Raw genomic sequence first — 22,979 nt, forward strand, 5'->3', positions numbered from 1 at the left:
CCAGTTCTTCCCATGCCTCTTCAATCATTTCCTTCACATATATGTTCAACAGAACCAGTTAAAATTGACAACTCTGCCTTACTTCTCTCCCTAACACTGCCTGTCTGGACTCTCTGTTCCCCATTCACACCTGAATAGTCTGAGACATGTGAAGGTTGTGGATTAGCCTCCTGTCCAGCCAATCTATTCCTATTTTCTGCAATGTACTCATTAATTTTTCCCATTTCACTCTATCAAACGTCTTCAACTAATATGGTTCCCTTGTCCTTTTTCTATTAACAGTTGCTATAGTTTCTTTGGTGGCCTTCAATATCCCTTTTTAGATATATTCCCATTTTTCCTTGATAGTAATGAGGTCTTTTCCCTCATTAATGATTTTCCCTACAGCCTGCTGACACACCTTTCTTGTCAATCCAGTTAATGCCTCTACATTCCATTTGCTAACCTGCCCCCTCCACCTTATCCTTTTGAAACGAATGCTACACTTCATAACAACTAAATGTTGATCAGAGTCTGCATCTGCTCCTGGGAAACTGCACATAGATCACACTGTTGCATAAATCTTTTTCTAAACATTATATAATCTAACTGACACTTTTCTGAGTCACCTGACATTTTCCATGCTGCATAAAAATATTTTTGATGAACGGGCACCTGGCAAACTTTTACCTGTTATATGGTCTCCAATGGTCAAAATGCTCTCAAAGATCTTAATAAGCCCTTAGGTTGTCATCAAGTTTCCCAGGGGCTGCATCATTGAAGAGACACAACCCTCATGACTAAGGTGGGACTGAAACATAAAACCTTTGGGTTAGCAGGGATGAGCATTACCCACCTGAATAATCCAGTCGGCATGAGCAATGTTAGTTTATGGACACTGGTTCTTGGGGAATATTGCGACCCCTCTACAGGTTCTCTCATTCCTGCAATGACAGATGGCTACAAGTGCTTAAGTTGGGACTAAGAAAAAATTAATCTATGAAATTGTGAAATAATATTATCAAGGAAACTACAGTTTGCATGTAGGAGAAGGATTTCGTCCTTCTGCCCAGAAGTGTTTTTTCTCACTTCCTAATAGTTTGTTCCTCATCCGTGCACAACGTTGCTCAGTATGTAATGAACTGTAAATCTTCTTCAAACTAGTAACTAGCTATCCCATATCTTTCCAAACACTGCCTTTCTTTGTTCAACCCTTCTTCTGATTTCTCATCCACAACAATCATCCCCTATGATGATACTTGGCATTTCCCGGGAATGTACTTGCTCAACATTCTTCAGAATAGCAAGTATGAAACAATATTAAAGGAAGAATGAATTTTATTGCAACCCCGCGTGAGATAATTTATTTCAGTTTTATGAAAATCAAAAAAATCATAAAATCAGTTTTCTAGCTAATTAAGCATATACATTTGAATTCTGAATTTTGATAACTTAAATCACTCTTTGTGATTTTGGGAATCACAGAATCATTTTGGCGCGTCATTTCAGGAGGCGTTTGAGATTTTTCATTGGTCCATCAACGAAATAATTTTCTTTCCATCGAAATAAGTTGAACATCACATTTCGAATTCGTTGTTCACGCAAGCGATCGTCGGAACCATGAATACATGATTGGGATGAAGTACCTAACGTGAAGATTTGTGATAGCCATACTGTAATGTTCCTTTATTTGCAAATAATCATGGCATCAGTGCGATAATTATTGAAAATATAAAAAAGTTGTGTACTGTTCATTCCACATACATAGCAATCACTTCAGGAACAAATTTTAGCCTCGGCATTAAATTCTTTTCAGTTTAAGAAGTTTATGCCATATTTGGAACCCGAGTGACTACGCCAGATATGTTCGTTCGACGAAGGAAGCTCTTTCGCAGGTTGGGTCGCTGTCATATTATCATTACTCATCATCGCGTAACCCGCCTGCATACTGCGTAGACATCAAAACATACATACTTGTAGCTAGCTCGTATCGAAAAGCTGCTTTTGCTGTTACAGTTTCCTACCCTCCCAAGTTTTTTTATCATATTCATTTATCAAGTTTAGGTACCTGTTGGGTACTTATTCAAACAGCCAAAACAATGACCAGAACTGTTTTAATTTTGGCAATAATTTCGTCACTAACAATAATTTTTTCGCTACAAACAGTGTAAGTATGTTCGTAAAGTTCAAAGGCTTAGAATATACTTGTTGTTGTCAATTCAAATATTGGCACATGGAAAGATTTTTTCCCCATGGTCTTTATTTAAAAGTAGTCGTAAATATTACTGTGGTGATTAATTGCATAGTTTTGTATCTTATAGCACGTATTTCCTAATTACGTGATTTGATTAATTGAAGTCAATGTAATAAATACATAATCACTAACGTTTTCAGATTGTTAATGGATTCTTCTCTAAAATGAGTTTCAAGCAAGAATTTGAGTACGTGGAATAATTCATTTATATTTGGAATGTTCAATTTCATTTGTCTTATCTTTTAAAAACAGGTTTGTGATTGGAATTGTCAAGACAATATGTTTGGGTCTTTTCTTGATCTTCGGTATTATTCCACTTGCCTTCCGATATTCGTACACATTTCAAAGGAATATGCTGTTTTTGCCATTTGGTAGGTTGTTTTATTTTTTCAAAATGAATAAAATTATTTGGTTGCCTAATTTTTCATTATAATGTGAATTGTACATTATTTGTGAATTTATAACAGTGAGATGGCCGAGAAATGTAGATTTCAACAAGCCGGAGAAGCTAGGATTGTTGGGAGCTAGAAATTTTTATGTGAACACTCCCAAAGGAATAAGTCTGGGCGCATGGTAAGAATAATTTTACTTTCGAGTTAATAATAATTTATTTTGTCTGTGGATCTACTTATGCTATTCGTCGAATTAAGTCATTATCTGCTAAGCCCTTAGAAAAGGTAAGAGGCAATGCCAAAAATCCTTAAAATCATGTGAAGCGGGTATTAAAATAAAATCCTTAATAATTATAATTGCTTTATTATTAAGACCTTTTATTAGTAAGATCAGTTTACCTATCATTTCCATCAGTATTAATTTTATAATACCAGTTTACCTGAAAATAGGGACATAATATGGGGAGAAATTCATTAATTGTGTAAAAGCTATTATCCTGGAAATACTTTTTTAAGTTGATTTTAAATTAAAAAGCCTATTTATATTTTTAATAGCTGAAACTGTTAAATGATATGTTACAAATATACAATGGCCCATCACTATACAATGCAAGATTATGGGGTGTTACAATAAAATCCTGTCCATCTACCTTTTCCAATTTTCCTGGTCTTCATGATCTCATATCAAAAAACATTGGACAGTATTTAGCATTCATAATATGGTAATCACTAAACATTTTCAAATCATTCTGGTCAATGGCAGTAATGTCCATATTGTGTGGCGAGATTAAATAGCAGCATTTTCAAAATGTACATTTATTTATTATAGTATTCAAGCATTGTTTAAAGGACTTCCATATTAAAAGAGTGCAATTTTTATGCATCAAACAATTCCACGAAGTGAAGCCTGAAAGTACGAAGTATAATTGTTTAAAGGAGCATACACAGTCACTCTCTCCCTTATTACAGCAGTTATTTAGATGATTGATGGTAGCTTATTTGTATTTCCCTAAACTAGTACTCCTCTCATGACTACATTATTTGAGCATGGTAGGAGAAACTTTTCTAATTGATTAGACGTCATTTGCTACTCACACTGGTGGGTGAGTAAATGAATGCCTCTTTTACTTGGACCAAATTGAATCAAAGCTGATGATTAAACTCTTCACCTCTTTGGTTAGAGACCTCATGATTCAAATACTCAAGCTATGCAACCCCTAGAGGAAGCCACACATTTTTTCTCTTCAAATAGATTTTTGTTTGGTAACAATAAATGCAATTATTATTACTAAGCCAATAAGATACTGATCAATAATTGATCTCGGTAACACTATTGGGCTTTCATTTGGACCGAAAACTGTCCTGGAGATCTCTTATTAATATGCGTGGCTGGCTCTCTGGAACTAAATACATATATTTGTACATGTAATTGGAAGCCTAAAATCTAGTATCCATATGCAATAACATCAAAACATTTACTTCGCTTTCTGTCAAAGTATTCTCTGCCATGAAGCAATGGATCAGGTATAGAAAAGATATGATCCAAAAGAAGGCTATAAGGATTTTGGCTAATGCTAAAGATGATGCAGAGTGTAAGCTATTATTTATGAGTGGGAGTATTATGTTACACCTGAAGTTATATATTTATGATGTTCTGGAGTACGCAAAGCAAGTTGCTTGATCTTAAAATTAGGAGTGATATTCAGTCTGATCATGCCTGCAGCAGACCAAATCTAAACATGCCATCTTGCAGATTACAAAAATAAATATTTAGCCATTATGTGACAGATAAAATTGTTACGATTAATTAGATAAAATTAGTCAAAATATTTTATTGCCAAAATTTAATTCATCTTCCATTCATGGCTGCTTAAAACCCCTTTTATTCAGTGGAGTTTCTTAGGTGAAAATGTTGGTGTTGTAATATCTTTGTATATTGGTGTATGTATTATGTAATTTATCTTTGCATGAATTGACAAGATCAATGGCACTTTCTGACAAGTAATAAGTCATATGGTTATCATGGGTGCTTGTTTCATAGTAGGAAGTAGGCAGTCATAGGGAGTAGTAACTCCAGTCTGAGCAGCCACAACACCTGATGCACATCTTCACATGCAGGTGGCATAGGCATCCCAAGCACTGTGCTGGCAGTGTGCTTCTGACATCGCCTAGGTGCCATAGCTTTAGTTATGCTGGAGATGGTATTTTTACATGTGGTTAATGTAGATGCCTCCTCTGATTGAGACTGTTTTGCTCCAGGTCGGTCATCAATGTTTTCCCTCATATTGTCTTAGATTATTGCAAACAAAGAATTAAAGAATTTTGTTTTTGCTTGATTAGTACAATTTTAAATTTTCATTGTTGTCGTCTGAGATGTCACAATCAAGATCCGCATCAGTATAAATATTGGTCTCTTAGGATCTGGCATCATCACACAGCTCTTCCAGAAGTTCACACTTCTCTCTTTCTTGTAACAAACATGGTATTGTAACTATAAGAAGCAAGGAAAATATATTTCAGATATGCCACTTGATCTATTTCGATAAGGGAAAGTGATGCAATGTTTCAACAGTCATGCATATGGAGTGAATGGCAACCACTGTGGAGTATGTGGCAACACCCACTTGAGGATATTTAAAACTAATAAAAAGGCTTCAGATGGGTAGCATCTCATAGACCTCATGTTTTGAAGGATGTCTAAGAAAGAAGATAATCCTTCCTACATCCATTGGCCAAAGTGGAATTCCAGCTTCTACAACATTTGTATAATTGGCATTATTAATTTTGGACAAGCAGATGCACCTAACTTATCATGAACTCCTCATGGCCCTGAGTGCCTGGCCAAGCACAAGGTTTCAGTGCTGCCCCAGTCATTCCACAGCCCCAATTTGGCACTGTCAAACTTCTTTTTGTTCACAAGAATAAAAAGGAGCAGTGACTACAGCCGTATGAATATTATGGGAAGAATCAACCCCAGCCGTACTCTTAAAAGTGGGCAAAGGATATGGTGAGGGAAATTAGAGAGGAATAAATGATTAAAATTAAATGATATAGGGGGGTTTAGAACAGAAAAAAACGATTAAACCAAAATATGATAACCAGAACACCCTGGCTAAGGTGTACTAGATAGCATTGACCGTTGTCCTTATCAAGTACTCACCCAGACAGGGCTTGCGAGAGATTTTTCTCTGTACCAGTGGCCCGCCAATCACTCACTTACTTGGGTATGCGTAAACGCCTTAACCCTTGCTAAACTCACTCACTAAAATCTCAAACTTGCACTTTGGGAAAGGTAAGGGATGTGCCCAGAAGCTGACACAGTGTTTTGACTGCCAAGGAGTCCTCTTCAGAGAAAGAATGATGCTGTCTCATGTGTGGTGTCTTATATATACTGTGTGTATTTTAATGGTCAAAAGTAGGGGGGGAGGAGTAGTTGGGAAATGGGTGGAATGGGAAGGTGTGGAGAATGGTCATGTTGGGGATTTTTGTTATTTTAAAGGTGCATTATCACCTTTTTTTACTTAAACTGTCCAATCCAAATATTCTCCTTAAGGTTATCAGAAATGATCTTGTTGTTAAATTGCTTCTTGGCTGAGTGACTGACTTTGTTGCTATTTATATCTATGAGAAAATTTGATACATTCAAATACCATGGAGATCTCCAGTGAGATGGCACATTATCTATCCTTTTTGGACTCAACTCTAGTATGGACTGTAGAATTCTAATTTGCCCTGGTCTGGGATACAGTTTACTCTTCAATTACATTGCATGCTGCCTTCAAAAAAAGAGGTCATGTGGAAACTACAAGACATGGGTTTTTTACGAAAGTAACCCCCAAGGTTGATGAGAGATACCCGTACCCATGTTGTTGGCCCAGTCATAATATAGGATTATCTGATTAACCACAATGTCAATCAAGAATCCAGTTAGTATTAGTAGCCACAAGGGTAGAGCTTGTTTTGTACAAAGTCCTAAGCAGTTAATTAGTGGGGGATATGATTCCAACTATTCCTTCCTGGGAATTGAGCCCAGTAAGGCCATCCAATCATCGTGGATGAATGCTGTCTGCTTAGTGGAGTACCACAATCATCTGATTATGTATCAGGTATGATTTCAGGAAAGTAATAATTAGGTGACCCCCCAAGTCACCTCTTAAAAAGCTCTTTTTATGCACCCAACCAAGCCCCATTTGATTGAATATTTACAAAGTGCTCAACTGTAACTGATTTTCATCTTATTGTTACCATAATAAGTACATACATAATCTACCTTCTAAGGATATTCAGGATTGGTGATTGCCTAATAGCTCATCTTGGACTCCGATTTTTTTACATATTGACACTTCTTCCTCCCTAGGCACATTCTGCCCCAGTCAATGGTGAAGGACTCCGAGACTGCTCCTAAGAGGGATGATTTCTTTGAAGGAGCTCTTACCCATGGCCAACCAATCATCCTCTACATGCATGGAAATTCTGGCTCGAGGGCTGGACTGCACCGTATTGAACTCTACCATGTTCTCCAGAAACTTGAATACCACATAATTGCCTTTGATTACCGGAGTATGTATAGACTGCAACATGCATGCTATTATTTCATTATCACCTACTGCTAAGAACATCATCATTATGATTAACAGAGACAAACCTCACTTAACTGCAGGGTTAGGTTCATTGGAAATATTTCTTTCAGTGTACTATTGGTAAAGAGTGATCATTTTATATTTACTCCCATGATTAAGTAATTGATGCATTCCTAGAAAATTTCCACATGGTGCTACACATTCTGATGTATGTATTTCAAAGTCAGTGGGAGCATTGGTGCATAATGGTTTAGTGATAAGCACAGAATCAATTTTCTTAATAAAAATGCATTTTTTTGGTCATAAACAAAGATAAAAATTAATTTTCAGACAATTTTTACATCTAAGAGTGTTTCTACAACATGGTGTAAGTTTTAGAAACTGGAAGCTGGCAAAACCAAAGCTCTCATTGTGAGTGTATTAAAGTGTAATATGCTTTCATGTTCTCCAGCTATTTTTAATGAACTTACCAAAGTAATAATGAGAACTGATCAGTTACATTTTGCCTGAACAAGATTAGTGCTCTAATGTATGCGATGCTTTTAATTGAATGATTTAAAAGAAAGATTACAACTCTCATATAGCACTCACTGTTGGTACTTATGCCATTGTCCTAGTACACTGATGATCTAGTGGCAGTGTTATGAACTGTACCTGGTGCGGTGTCGGATGGCATTCCGAGTGTGTTGCTGTTCTGGCTGCGAACATTACTTATGGTTTGATCAATTGGGTATGCTTCAAATTTTGGTCTTTACCTTAGTTGGGAGGAGCTGGTAATTGGGTAGGGGCTCTTTTTTGGTCTTAGGTTATGTCACTTGGTGAATGTGCTCTGAGGAAATCTGCTTGTTTTACGGCTGCCTCAAGATGTCTTTGATGTGAGAATCAAAATGGCAATTGGTGTTCTTTTATTGAGAATTGGATTGACTTCTCAAACTCTGAGTTTGACTTACTTCATCCTTTAAGTTCTTTATAATTTTTTCATGAACTAAAATAATTCTGCTACAAGTCCTTGGTTGAGGTAAATAGTATGTGAATACTTTTTGTGGAGAGCAAAATAAAACTATAAAAACTCATGTTTTTGTAGGGTGTGTATATACAGGATGCTGAGCCATGGAATTGCGCTTTGTTATATTATGGACACTTGAGATCCAATGTTTTAAAACTTTTAATGCAAATTGTCTTTCCGCAGGCTATGGTGATTCAAGTGCAGTGGCCCCATCAGAGGAGGGTGTGGTGGACGATGGTGTGTTTATGTATAGATGGACGCAGCAGAGGTCTGGAAAGGCTCCCCTCTTTGTGTGGGGCCACTCGCTGGGGACAGGGTGAGTGGCTTCTCTCTTTCTCCTTCCCTCTCTCTTGCCCCCTAGTGTTTGCAAAACTTTGATTGTGTTAGAAAATCGGTGAATCAGGGTGCAAAACTGTTCAAATGTACCATGGTGTATTATTTCCACCCAGGAAAAATATCTGAAGTCCAAGTTCAGCATTATTGGTTCAATGGGCTGGCATGGTGATGGTGGTAAGGTCAATTAATCTTTTTTTTGTTATCTTCTCTGTGATGAATATGAGAGCAAAGAATTTTGCTCCTCTGATTCCTCTAATTTTTGATTCGTGTCTCCCTTTTATTTTTTGTTGTATTCATCCAGTCACAATTACATCATATTGGTGGTTAAGGAGATTTCAAAAGAAGTATTGTGAAGTATTTCAAATTTTACTTTTTCTTTTGAGCGTGGGTGCAATAGTCTAAGTGCCTCCTTGTATCATATTTGTCATATCATATATAATATCTCATTTTGTGTTGTAAATTTTCTTTACCCGAAGTAAAAGAAATGAGTTGGCTGAATTATTGCTTTCCTAGACCCTTGTTAACCAATTTCAATGATTATCCTCAATTTTAACAATTATTTTGAAACTCATTTAACCTTATTGGTTTCAAGAAAAATTTATAAACTAAGGTTCACCAAAACTTTATGTCTGGAGGGTATCTCCACCTACTTTCTAAAAAAAATGTGTAGCTGCCCTTGTCCTTCCTCTAGCTTCTGTGTAGTAGCATATCTTTAAAAAACAGGTATGTTCCCAGATATTTGGAAAATCAGCTATGTTACCCCTTAGTAAAAATGCTGACAAATTATTGTTATTATGTCCATAATTATTGATCAATTCAAAAATTGTCTCATATAAAAACAATGTTTGAATCTATTGCTACTGATCTCGTAAGCTCACATTTTAAAATCCAATTATTGATGTGCAGTATGATCTCATCTTGGGTAGATCTGCATCTACTGATTTATTCTCTTTGCACGTACGTCATATTACATTTTATTGAAGATAGCTCCCTAATTGAGCCAATCTATATGGATTACCACAATGCTTTTGATTCCATTAATCATACTATTCTAATTCCTAAATTGGAAATGTTGGTTTAAGATATCCAAAACTGTCATTTATACAAAATTACTATGTTGAAAGAAAGCAAATTGTGAAACTTAGAAATTGTTTTTCTTAACCAGTTACTGTAACTTCTGGTGTACCACAGGGACCTTTGTCAAATATAGTATTTCATCTTTTAATGCCATGATATACTTTCAGCAACTCAAATATCCTTATTTCTGCAAATGATCTAAAAATTGTTAGTAATGTTAAACCTACTGGAGATTGTAAAAAATTACAAATAACCTTTTTCAAAATTTTCTAGTTTGGGGTGAAGAAAATTAACTCAAATTGAAAATAATCAAATGTAAAGTGATCAGCTTTTTCAAAAAATAAGAGCCCCACATTATTTTTCTGTAAAGACTGAATCATATGAATGCTAATGGATCAGTAACTTAAAAGATTTTCTTTATTTCTACAGAAATATTGATTTTAAGGATGATATTGAACAAATCTGTTCAAAATTACTCAGAATGCTCCAGACTCAGGCATACTGGTCTTGCCATCATTCCTGGAGAGACGATACAAACAATTACAAATGATGGATATTGGCTGTAGCTGAACATGCAAAGTTGAAAGGACCTGTGAAGCTTCAAGATATTTGATTTAATTCATGAATCATTTGAATATTTAATTTGAAGCTCAAAAGTTTAAATCAATGAATTCCAATATCAGCTATGGTACTTCATTGACATTCAGAGAGAGGAATTCCAAGAATGTTACACAAATAATTAAGGGATGCAAATACTTCAGATCTACTCTACTACAGGCTAATCTTCTACTTAAAATTACTTAGATCTTTTTCATTAATGCCTTTAAGGTATAAGGTCCTTTAAAAACCACACCAACATGCACAAAGATGTTATGGAGGAAGGTTTGCTGCTGATCATTTAACTCAACATTTCCTCATCCTCAGATATCTGCTCACATTTCAATAAATCTTCTAAAATGAACTCAATTGACGTATGAATTGTCATGTGATGTGCTGCTGCTTAATGTTGATTGGCTAATACTGATGGCCATCAGCAGAGGATGCATTCACAGGCCTGAAAATTCAGGCAAGCACACTATTCAGATCAGGTAACAGCATTTCCAGCTAGCAAACTAGAAGCTGGGAGGGCTTAGTGCAAGGAATTCATCAAAGGGAAATGCATGGTGTGAGCCAGGCTTTAAACTTTCAGTGCCATAATGCACACACTAGGTTTATTGGATGTAAGGATCTCATGCCACCATCAACAGTAATGATGAAGTTATACATATATTTCAGGAGAAGCAATTTTCCCTTTCATGTTGTGATTAACAGAACACTATGCAGCATATCATCTTTTTATTTTGTTATTAAAAGTTCTCACCTACAAGTGCAGTTTATTAAATTTCTTCTCCTGCAAGTTAAAAGACCATTTTACCATTTTTCATAGTATGAAAATGAATTCATCCCATTTATGAAAACAGCTTGCCACTTGCATGAGGAGGTGTCATCCATATTACCTAAGTGGTTCATTGCTCTCTCTCTGGTGAGATAATTGCCTTCTTTGGGCATCTGCATGTGAATTAGTGAAAGTGTACACTGTTCCAAGAGCCTTGAGGTCATGCTGCCACTTGCTGCACTTCCTAGCAATGATGAAGGCAATTTGGGCACCACCAATGTTTAGGACTCTGCCAAAATGAGATTTTAGCTCTTGAACTCAAATCCTTCTCATTTTCATTTATGGTATTTTGGAATGATGCATTCCAATCTTCTTCCCTGCTGTGCTGTATCAGATTTCATGCTTATTATATCACAGTTATTTTTTCATTTATGTGTCCTTGCCAATACTTCAAATTACAGTGTTAAGCCCTATGGGGTGTGAAATTCAGATATGGTGAATGAATTGCCCACTCTATTGTTGAACCACTATTCTTTATTTTTGTTTGTTCCAGTTTTATCTGCTTGCATTGTATGTAATTCTTTAGATTCAGAAAAATGTAAAAAATTGTAAAAATCCTGAAAAATCCCTGGCCTTTTTTCATTTTGTCTTGAAAGGAAACAGAATCAAGGGTATGTACTTGACTCATTTTATCTTTGTTTTCTAAATTAATGATTCTTAAAATGTTAACTGCATCAATTCCCCTAATTATAGTCCTGATGCATCAATGTGGAGGGGACTTTTTACCCTATTGCTGTGGACTCTCCTCGTTCATTTCATTTAGTGTTCCCCTCTCTTTATTTTGTGTTGCTTCAGGATCTCATCACATGTCCTCTCGCGGCTGTCTCAGCAATCAGTTGATGGTGCGCAGATGGCTGGTACTGATCCATCCCATTCCGCCGATCCCCTTGCACTTGTGCTGGAGTCACCCTTTAACAACATTCGTGATGAAATCCGGGAACACCCGCTGGCACAGGTGGGCCTTGGGGCATGACCCACTCAATCATGACACTTGCCTCCAGAGCACATAAATAGTTTGTTCTTGTCATCTGACACAATTTAAAAACATTTCAGAAATTTTACAATTGAATATTAAAAAATTAAATTATTATTTATAAGAATCCAGTGAAAGGTTTTTAATATATTTCATTTTGTGGTTGTGCAAGCTTAAATAATTGGATATGCATGTGATAAAGTTTAACAAATCCTAATTGGTAATGTAATTATCTTCTTTATCCCAGGATGTAGGAAATTTGTGCCCATGATAAATCATATAAATGGTTTTTTAGACTAGTCTACCAATGAAAGGTAGGTTTTCACTGAGAATATCCAATTGAGTGATATCCAATTGCTTAACAAGCAATCGCAACTTTTTAGTTGTTTATTTTTTAAATTTATGGTTCAAAGTGAGTTTTTTGTAAAGAGGTTGTTTGTTTTTATGAGAAGCAGATGGTGGAAAATGTTGGCACAAAGAGCTATGGGAGGGAATGAAGTGAGACTGGTAAATTGGAAGAAGAACACACAGGTTGGAGAGAGCTACCTTGAACCAATCTTCAGATTGATAACCCATCATGATGATAACAATTCATTCCACATTACATTTTGCCCTGACCTTTGCTTTAAATCTGTATGTAAGGTCCCTTTCTTTAACTGACTCCTCTTTGTAAGTGCTTCTTTACTAAGTGCATCTCTTCTCTTAACACCCCAACTGCATTGCCTATTTTCATCTAAAATACTTGCATTAAGATACGTGCCAGCCATACTTTATGACCTCAGATCTTAAACTAGGCCTTTTCGGGTTTTGAAAATCTCATAACCTTATCTATGAGTAAAGCACAAAGGAAACCTCTCACATTGATTCTGTAATGCGTTCAGCAATGACTGAGGACCTTTAGAGGAATGGCCTATTATTTATTGATTTTAAGCAAATCTAGCCAACTTAATTAACTTCTGTATATATTTTCTATTGTAATTACATATTTTGTTTATCATTTTCAGAAGTGTAGTTTCCATAATTCCATCGTCACTTCAATCTTTCAAAATATTAATGGGACCACCCTATCAATCGGATTACTTGCTCTCAATGTCATTTTTTCCCTTTCTCTCTCTCTGCCCAGTTCTTCTCCTGGATGCCATGGTTTGATTTCTTCTTCCTTGATCCAGTGCATCAGAACAACCTCCGTTTTGAGACAGACAGACATTTGAAGAGTGTCAAGGTGCCCATTATAATCTTGCATGCAGAGGATGATGCTGTCGTGCCATATAAGCTGGGACGCAAGGTGAGTTGCACATTGCACAACATCCTTTAATAGGTTGTCATGAGTCTGTCATCCTATAAATGTTCATAGACTACTGGAATTTGCTTGATGGAAGTCTTGAACATCACTTTGTACTTTGTATGCAATGGAAATTCTAGAACAATACAGAATGAACTGCTAGAATAAATTGTTTAATGTAGATCAGAAATAATAAAATTAGTGTATCTAAATTCTTGGCTCTAATGTATAATGGCAAAATGGATATTTCAGAAAATTTGTTGGAGGTACTAGTATTTCCACCATGAGAAATTTGAAGGTGCAGCTCAAGAGCATTCTGTAGGTTTTCTAATCATAAGTCCCAACCTGCTGAAGGCTTGTCAGAATATAATTTGGAATAGCTCAGCATCATTTTCAAAGGGTGATTTCAAAGTAGTAATTCACCAGATTTGACCCTCTGTGACTTTTTCATTTCTAAACTTGAAAAATGACTCAGTGGATAACTATGCATGTAAAATGAGAAGGCCACTATCAAAACTTATGCCCATTTTGAGGATATTCCAAAATCCTACTTTTTAGATGGCTCAACAAAGTTAGAGAAATGCTATATAAAAGTGTATGAAGCTAAAAGGAGATTATGTTGAAAATAAAAAAATATACCCAAAATAGTCGATATTTCTATTTTTTCCTAAGGAATTGTTGAATGGCTCACTTATTTTCCCTGCCTCAAAACCCATCCCAAAATTCCTCTCCATGACTTTCGCCTGCTTGCCATAAAAAAAACCCCTTCAGTCATCCGAATTCAGAACCCATCCCCATCTCACATTCTTATTCCAGTCTGCATTCTGTGCTGCTCTTGGATTATCTCATATTTACCCTGAGACAAGGACAACGTTATCAAAAGTCACAAATGAGCCAAACAAAGACAATCCATATTTAGGAAATCTTAAAAGAGTTGAGGGAAGATATTAAATGTTTTCCCTATGCTTGTGAGTGATGCACAACTATGCTTTGAGCCATGCTCTATATTGGAGCACCATAAAAATAATGTGATAGGTATCAAGTATGCATTTTTATAAAGCAATTTACATACTTATATATAATTGTTTGTATTCCTGATGTATTTTTGTAATTATTTATTGATTGGAAATATATTATTCAAGTACTTTAGAACTCTTAATGAGTTAGATACACTTGAGTGTACAAAACTCTATGAAAAATATTGAAATCTCTTGATGATTGAGAGAGGTGTCCTCAATATTCTATTCAGGGTCCTCTACTTTTTCATCATTACATAAACAACCTCCCAAATTATTGTATTTATGGGTCATTGTAGTGAGTGGTATCATGCAGATGATACCACTCACCTAACCTCATCCAATAACCTAAACCATGCAGTAATTCAAAGTAACATTGACTTTATGAGTAAATGGTGTGAAGATAATTTGGAATTCATGAACAATGAGGAAATTAGATTTATCCAATTTCACCCCTATCAAAGAAAAATTATAACCTCCCCAATTTTAAGGATTAATAAGTCCTTTCTCAAGTCTTATACTGTGAAAATATTGTTGGGAATGCATATCCACGCATGCATGTTGAGACCATCCTAAGAAAATCATGTTGATAAAATATGCTCTAAAGTTGCTATAGGGTGTTACCTCCTGAGAAAAATGATGACTCAGGTCGACGATAGTATGGCTCTCTCAGTTTCTCATGTATTCATTCATAGTCGACTGAAATATGGAATTGCCATGTGGAGGCACTCATATCATTCCATGCATCTCTTTAGGCTGCCAAAATGGGCAATGAGAATCCTTGGTAAAGTTTCAAGGATATGTCGTTGTAGACCTAAATTAAAAATGTTAACTATTCCCTGTAGGTATATTTTCCATAATATTATTATTGTTCAGCAAAACAAAGCCATGTTCAATTTGATAACCAGTGTTGATGTGCGTAGGCGCTGCTTTAAGTGGGTGTAACGACATGAGGATAACTGCTCATAACTTGACTATGTTTGCTAAGAACCCTTGTCATGCTGGTGTCAAATTCCTGAAAGTATTACCTAGAAAACTAAGGGAAATGGAAAATTTGTTGCCATTTAAATCTAAACTGTATCAGTTCCCATGTGAACATCAATTCTATACTGTAGATGAATTCATGTGTCTCTGTTGATAAATAATTTTATTCTCATGTATGATTTTACTGTTCCTTTTTACCGTTTTCTTTTTTAATTTTGACTGTCATTGTATTTTTGTCTGTCTGGAACATTTGCAAGCAATGTAAGTGTTCCATGTATGCCTATTAGAAACCAATAAACACCAACCAATCACTTTTATGTGCAATTTATATATGAGTTTATTAATGCTGACGCAAGCACACACAGGGCATGATTCCACATATAATATTTGATTGGTGAGAGGAGAAAAGGGATATTGACTTTCAGTGTAGGCGCCTTCAAGGGTACCTTGTTTCCCTCACAGAATATGCAATCACAACAGAAGAGAGCACTAATCATGAAAATTCATACTATTTAATAAATATTAAGATTCCACCGAATATGCTGATATGATAAAATCACTTATTGCTCCAATAAGCACTTGGTGACCTGATTATCCTGCCACATGGTCATGTGAAAACTTCACAATAATGATGATTATATTTGTTGGCTCTCCAAATGCAATGTCACTGCAAAAGAGTCTGGAGGCACTCTTATACTCTTGAGTGTTCATTGATGTGATCTAATCGCAAATGTTCACATAATTTGACAATTGACATAATTTGACATCCATTGTCATTTCAGCTGTATCACTCAGCCGTACAGGGGAGGAGTGCCGGTGACAGCCCTGTGCTATTTGCAAAATTTGATGCGGTTCACCGCTATGGGCACAAGTACATATGCCGCTCTCCAGAACTACCCTCCATCATATCGTGAGTATTGAGGTGGGGCAGTTGCATTACAACTACAAGCATTTGAGTGGAGGGGCCAGGGATATTAGGTCCGGGTCAGGGATTAAAACCCAGATACCATTTCTTCAGAGAAACAAGTGTGCTTGATTCTTAAATGTGTGGATTGGTTTGCAATATACTGAGATGTGGGAGGAATCAGCCCCCTACCAAGTGGTTACACAAGTGTTTTAAATGAATAACTTTCTCCTTCTTAAAGCACTTATGCACACAAATGTATGAAAAATACGCACATCCACGCACAGAAGAATATTTGTGTTGTCCAATTTTAATCAATACTTGATTTTACTTGAGTGCCTGAGTGGTAATAGTAAACTTCCTGTTTATTAATGGAATTATTTTTATTTAAGTTTTATTGAATTATTTTACCCAAGGCTTATGAGGAGGCATCATAATAGTTAAAATAAAATCCTAGAAGGGAGATTCATAGCATTTTAATTAGAACAAGCTGATTTCTTCCAAAATTAATTAATGATTTTTGTTTTGAAGTCATTAAATAAGCGTGTTCATTTGCTAAAAAGTCCAAGTTCATTTCATTATTTTGTGACAATTTGGCTTTGCAGGAAGAATTGCAACAGAATGCACAGTGTAAAAAGTTCAAAGCAATCGGTGGTACATGAGATATTTGCATGTGATGCACTTAACCACAGTTGTCCATGAGAATTTACTTTACTTGACCTCAGGGCAAGAACAGGATGCTATATATATAGTGTCTGACCCATGGGCACATGTCATTAGAGTGAGCTAATGCTAACACTAATGCTCTCTCCCTCCACCCATTCTTTCCCTACTAACTCTTAAATGCTGTATTGTTTGCCCCTTCCCAATGGTGCACCTCTTCTAATAACTAACAAAGCCTTTTTCATCGTGATCACTCACATTTGATCTATTCTTGGGCTGATGCCAGTTTTCCTGATACTTCGACCCTAGGGTTTGATACCAATAGTGTTATTTTGCCTGTAAAGTACTTAACTTTCTTATATTTCCTGATGAGTGCTTTCATTCTTGTGAACTAAACTGAACAGTCAGAAGCATGATATACGAGGGGACAATTGTTGAAATGATATTATTCTAAATTTTTTTTTAATGCACCACTATTGCCATTAATCTTTGGGTTTGCATTTCTTCCTCAAAGCCCTCTTGCTTAGTTTATAAATACTTGAAATTCTATTTAGGAAATAGGAGATGATGAACATGTTCAGCAGTCACATGGGTTCTTTTATTAGTAACCAAACACCAGTCTCAGAAAGCACTGACTCTGCAGTTATGCCCAAATAGCATGAGACAAGGTGTCTTTGATTTCTATGTGTAGTGCCATTATATCGACAGATAAGAGAATCACATTGAAAGAACAGTGTAGGTTCTGATAAGTGCATATCATTTCCTTTTCCCGAGCTATCTGTATTAAGTTGATGTTTTTTAGTATCTAATCTGAGTTTTGGTAACTTTCAAAAAAGAAAATGCAGGCTGCAAAATGCATATATAGTATAGTACAGTAGAACCTTGTTTAACTAGCACCTTGCATAAGAAGTAATTTGCATCATGAATAAATAATATTTTTTTAAATGACTCCCTTAACGAACAATATTTTGCATAATGAGTGACAATGTGAGAGGAAGTCCCAGAATAATTATGCATCTTCTGCGTTTAGCAGTCATTCCGCTAGCATCTTAGTGCTACTAGATGTCATCCATTTTTCTAAACTGGTGTTCAGACATATTATTTCTAATTATTTCATGCAAAGTTTCAAAATGCAAAATTTCATGCAAGCACCCTTCAAAAAATGTCACTGAAGAAAAAGCTGCGGGAAGACTGCCATAAGACAGTAAAAATAACCATGCAAATGAAAAGTAAAATCATTGAAAAGCCAGAATTGGGCTTGAGCATGGTTGATCTAGCATGTACATACAGACGGTCTACATAAACAGTTTGTACTATCCTTAAGAACAAGATTAAAGAGAAGGATGCTTCAAAGGGAGTGACAGAAATATGCATGCAATGGTTATGTTATGTCAATGGTGTTAAAATTTTACAGCCCATGTGGATAAGTGAAAAGCAATTGAAATTTGACACAATTAATGAGAATATCATTTGTGAGAAGGCAAAAGTGATTTTTGCTTACCTTGTTAAGAGGATACCAGTATCATCAACAGCTGAAGAAGAAGTATTTAAGGAAAGCCGTGGGTTATTTGGAGTTAAAGAGAAAAACCAGTATCCACAGCAATGTGAGGCATGGTGAAGCAGCAATCCTCAGCAAAAAGGCAGCAGAGAATGTCAAGACATCCTTGAAGTATTTAAATTCATTAATATCCAGTTTCTGCCTCCCAACACAAGTCCCTTACTCCAACTTATGGGCCAGCAGTTTGTTTCTAGCTTTAAGAAGCTCTACACTGAAGCAATCTTCAAGCATTGTTATGAGGTGACTGAAGAGACTAATGTCACTCTCGGAGAGTTTTTGGATATATCACTTCCACATCATTGCATGCCTCAAGAAGATTGTGGGAAGGGGTTATCCAAGAGAACCCTCCCTTCTACTTGGAAAAAGCTTTGGCGAGTGTGCCTTTGAGGAGTTCGAGACTGTACCAGTGGAGCCTTTAGTCCATGAGCTTAAGGAGTTGTATTGTGTTTCACTGCAATAAGTTGTGGAGGAGAGTTTGTCAGAGGAAAAGGAGGTAACAGCAATGTAGCAATCTTCTGGTCCATGCAGAGAAATACTGAAAGCATATGAAACTGTTATACAGTATGATACATTGAGAGGCATTACCCTAATAAGGTATTGGATATGCATGCTACAGATTTATTTAATGTTAATGCTGTTTTGCATTTTCATCAACTTTTGAAGAATTGGGATAAAATGTCGCTATGTACCTTTTTAGTTGAAAGAATTATGTATGTATCATAAATAATGAACTAATTATTTTGATTTTATGTTTTCTACAAATTGAATCCATATTCCAGTTCAGTTCATTCCATAAAAGAAAAAAATATTCAAAATGATTCATGATCCTAAACAATTTATATTTACGTACAATTTTCTTTGAATAAACCTATGCTTACATTTTTTTAGTACTTTCATCAGCATGGAGCACATAATCATGTTTTACTATAATTTACATGGGAAAATTGTTTTAATGAACGAGTGATTTGTGTTACAAGTTAGATTCTGGAATGAATTATGCTTGTTAAGCGAGGTGGGAAAGCTTGAAAAACTCTCACCCTGCTGACTGTTACCATTTTGGCAGAAAATGCCTATCACTACACCACACTTCACACGTGGCACATTTTTCACATAAATTGGCAAATGCATACATGAATGCAGGACTGCTGTAAACTACTTCCTTCACTGCCTTCCTCATTACATTTGCCTACTTTTTCTCTTTTTAAGAACTCCTGCATTTATTAATATGTTTTAATTAATTCAGTACATTAAACAATTTCTTGTCAACACCACCATATTGTAAAACTTCTTGAAGTGTATTCCCTCTTAAATTGGTATCAGAGACCAAGGTTACATCTCACTCTGTTGGAAAGAAAATACCTGGATCTAGTTTATATCCCTGTTTGATCATTTCAAAGAGAGGTTATATTGGTTTCCTTGATGTTGTGGACCAAATAATAAAAGTGCCAGATTGCCTCTTTTAGACAAGGTGCAACTTTGGACCTCAGTCAAATCTCAACTGCCCATTCAGACTCTACCACATTTTCAAACTATTTAGATAAGGAGGGTATGTTTTTGTTTTGCTCTCTTGCATAGTTGTTAGTATTAGTTGGTTTATTTTTCTTATTTTGTGATTGTAATTTAATATTGTCCATAGTTTAATCAATTTCCCTCCCCCTGCCCTGCCACATACCTTTTTGTTGGCTCGCAGGGTATTGATGTAGATGCAATTGATTTGCGCACAGCAAATTTTGTTACAGAGTCATCTAAACTCATAACTTATTATATATGTCATCTTTTCCTTTTATTTCCAGGAAATTTTTTAATGACTCCATGAGACCAACCAATGCTTAAGCAAAGTTAGCAGGACTACAGACTGATGAATTGTTTTTTGGAAATTTTACTTCCTTAATTTTTTAATGCTTTGGACACATGTAGGAGTAATCCTTGTTACCATTAAGACTCTTTATAAAAAGTAGATTAGGCTGAGAATGTGATAATCTGGAACAATATGTTATATTTGTATTTATTGTACAAGATTTGATGTCTAAGGTAATGTTAATGTGGTTCCAGATAAAATTTGGTTAACTCTGAGGTGTTCGCAACAGATGTGTTGCTGCCTTACACAAGTCATTTTCACAGTATTTTGTATATAACTTTTTCTTCCATGAAGCAACGTCCATTGCGTGTGTGTGTTTGTGTGTGAGGTGCAGGGAGGGTAAGGATGGACATGGAGAAAGAGCACCACACCACTGTAACTTAATCTCAGGGCTTAAAAAAAAAAGGGAGCACAGTCGCTCCTGTTTTGCTGGAATGCCCTGTGGGGAAAAGAGTGGTGAGACAAAGAGTTCAGAGCAGCCAGTTGAACATCTAACAGTGTGTTTTCAAGTGGTTCAATTGCATTTATGTACGTATATTTTAAACCACAAGCCAGTTTTTCATTTTGAGTCACTTTTTCCTTTAGAGTCACAGGTTGATGCCGCAAATATGCATGATTTCACAAATCTGTATGTAACCTAGCTATTATACAGAAAAGATCCAGGTATTATGTCACAAATTCAATTTGTACCCATGAAATATTTATTGGTGAATAAATTGCCGAAGAAGGGTAATCATAGACGTGATGTTTTGGAAATAAACTTAGTCTAAAATACTATTATTCCCTCTTATGAACTGGAATCACCTCCACCCAATTCATATTATAAGGTTTATTGGTGCTGAAAAACTTCTCATTAACAAACTTCTTCTGGGTAAAAAACCTCATCAGCTGAACAAACCGTGCTGGTCCTGCTAAACTGGTATTAAAAATTATGCATTGTGACCTGTTTACAAATAGACTCATTAGTTTGTAACCCTTCAAGCAGTGGCTGCAAAATGATGCACAAATTGTTTATGAGTTGGGAATCCATGGCAATGGACTGATGATGTGAAAAGGGAAAAATCTCAAAAAGGCATAATGGATTCAATCAATATTAATTGTTTATTTGGTTTTCAATTGGCAACAAATGAAAATGTGAAATCTCAGTCACTCGGCTGAATCCAAATTAATATTCCCCTGAAATACTAGGAAGTATTCTTTGCACTATTAATGTATTTTAATATTACATGTATGTCAAATTATTTATCTAGATATTAATTCAATCAGAGTTTGGCAATAGTGTAACTCATGCATGTTTTGGTTCCAATTAACTGGCATAATATTAGGAAACCATAGGCATGTTTGGCATATGGAAGGATTAAATTTAGTTTCAAAAGTGACATTAACTTGACATAGACCAGGAGTAGTTGAATTTTTCCTCTGGTAGTGTAGAAATTCACTGCATTTAGCACATTAGTGGTCACTTATCTTGGATTCATAGTTCACTTAAATTAGACAATCATAAAATACTTCCAGTCCCTTGTAATAAAAATACATGGGGCATAAACAGGGTGCAGCAACATAACTTCCTTTTTTTAAAATGGAATGAAACCCATTTTATGATACAAAATCTTTTTATTATTTTTTTGTGTAGGTACATTGGTCGTAGGATATGACCCATGTGAAAATTGATTTCCGGTCCGGGACAGGGCCAACGGGACTACATTGAAGGGATTTTTCAGAAGGCCAACTAGGTTGCAATCACAGAACATCCGTTTGAAAAGTAGGCCTCTGGAGCAAACACACACTCCTTACTGTTCCAATGTATGATGGCGACTGATCCTTAACGAGGGAAAAACTTAGAATCTCGGCTGTTGAATGAGACCACTCTTACCTAGCTACCACCTCTACAGCCTGATTGGCATGCATTTCAAGAAAGGAAGTTATGTTGCTGTACCCTGTGTTCATGACTGAAACAGGAGATGAAGGTTATTTGATGTATTTTCGATGATTTTCCTCAAAGACCTTGTGGCCTCAGTTAGATGTGGAGACTTCTTGCATTGAAACCAAGATTCCTTGTAGGTGTACAATCCAAAATACAATTCAAACAAGGAACCCCAGGTCAATGAATGTATAATTCTATATTTACCTGCCCCATTAGATGCAAATTTTTATTCCAAAATGCACTCTAAAATCAGTCTGCATCTTATGGGCTGGGGGTATATGGCTGATACTAACTAATCAACTACCAACTTTGACCTATAAGCACAAGCTGATTTGTCAGAAATATGCTATTAAAAATTTTTTTCCTGCATCAGACTTTGAAAATGATTGCCTTTATCACAAATTTTGATAAAATCACTGTTTTGAGTCAGTAGTGAACAACAGAGTTTTAATATTTTATTGAAAGTTTAAATTCCAAGGGTCGCGGGTTCGATTCCCGCCTGGGTGAGTTTCCCTCCATCTAGGGCTTGGGTGTTTGTAAATGTGACATTGTTATCGTTGTTAATAGTTCGATGTAAAGGCCTAAATGTGCTGTTTTCGGACTTATACTGAATAAATAAAAAATAAATAAATAAATTAAAAAAAAGTTTCCACATAAATTGTAAATGTAAACAATTTAGCACATTAAGTTTCATCTCACACATGATGAAATACGCGTTGGGCAGGGGGTCATCAGGGATGTCACCCCTGTGCTAATGC

At 35.8% G+C, this 22,979-nt stretch overlaps 1 protein-coding gene across 3 annotated transcripts; it reads left to right on the forward strand.

Moving 5' to 3' along the window:
• The first annotated feature begins 1,567 nt into the window (after positions 1–1,567).
• On the forward strand, positions 1,568–21,035 carry LOC139695120 (lysophosphatidylserine lipase ABHD12). 3 transcript variants are annotated; one of them, XM_071593760.1, is made up of 10 exons: positions 1,568–1,654; positions 1,796–1,874; positions 2,486–2,604; positions 2,701–2,806; positions 6,983–7,185; positions 8,395–8,527; positions 11,855–12,014; positions 13,156–13,317; positions 16,097–16,224; positions 20,233–21,035. In XM_071593760.1, the coding sequence occupies exons 2-10, from the start codon at positions 1,843–1,845 to the stop codon at positions 20,270–20,272; spliced, it is 1,083 nt and encodes a 360-aa protein (XP_071449861.1). In that variant the 5' UTR covers positions 1,568–1,654; positions 1,796–1,842; the 3' UTR covers positions 20,273–21,035. The 3 variants fall into 3 exon arrangements, with proteins under 3 accessions (XP_071449861.1, XP_071449862.1, XP_071449860.1); XM_071593761.1 differs by having other exon boundaries at positions 1,586–1,684; XM_071593759.1 differs by lacking the exons at positions 1,568–1,654; positions 1,796–1,874 and adding an exon at positions 1,883–2,146.
• The last annotated feature ends 1,944 nt before the right edge of the window (positions 21,036–22,979 follow it).

The sequence above is a fragment of the Hetaerina americana genome, unplaced genomic scaffold (genome assembly GCF_022747635.1).
Source record: "Hetaerina americana unplaced genomic scaffold, ioHetAmer1.1.p SCAF_6, whole genome shotgun sequence".
Classification (NCBI taxonomy): domain Eukaryota; kingdom Metazoa; phylum Arthropoda; class Insecta; order Odonata; family Calopterygidae; genus Hetaerina; species Hetaerina americana.

Coding starts and splice junctions, on each gene's coding strand:
- LOC139695120 (XM_071593759.1), top strand. CDS start 2,079: ATGACCAGAACTGTTTTAATTTTGGCAATAATTTCGTCACTAACAATA. Junction 8,528..11,854: donor GGCCACTCGCTGGGGACAGG/GTGAGTGGCTTC, acceptor GTGTTGCTTCAG/GATCTCATCACATGTCCTCT. Junction 16,225..20,232: donor GAACTACCCTCCATCATATC/GTGAGTATTGAG, acceptor TTTTATTTCCAG/GAAATTTTTTAATGACTCCA.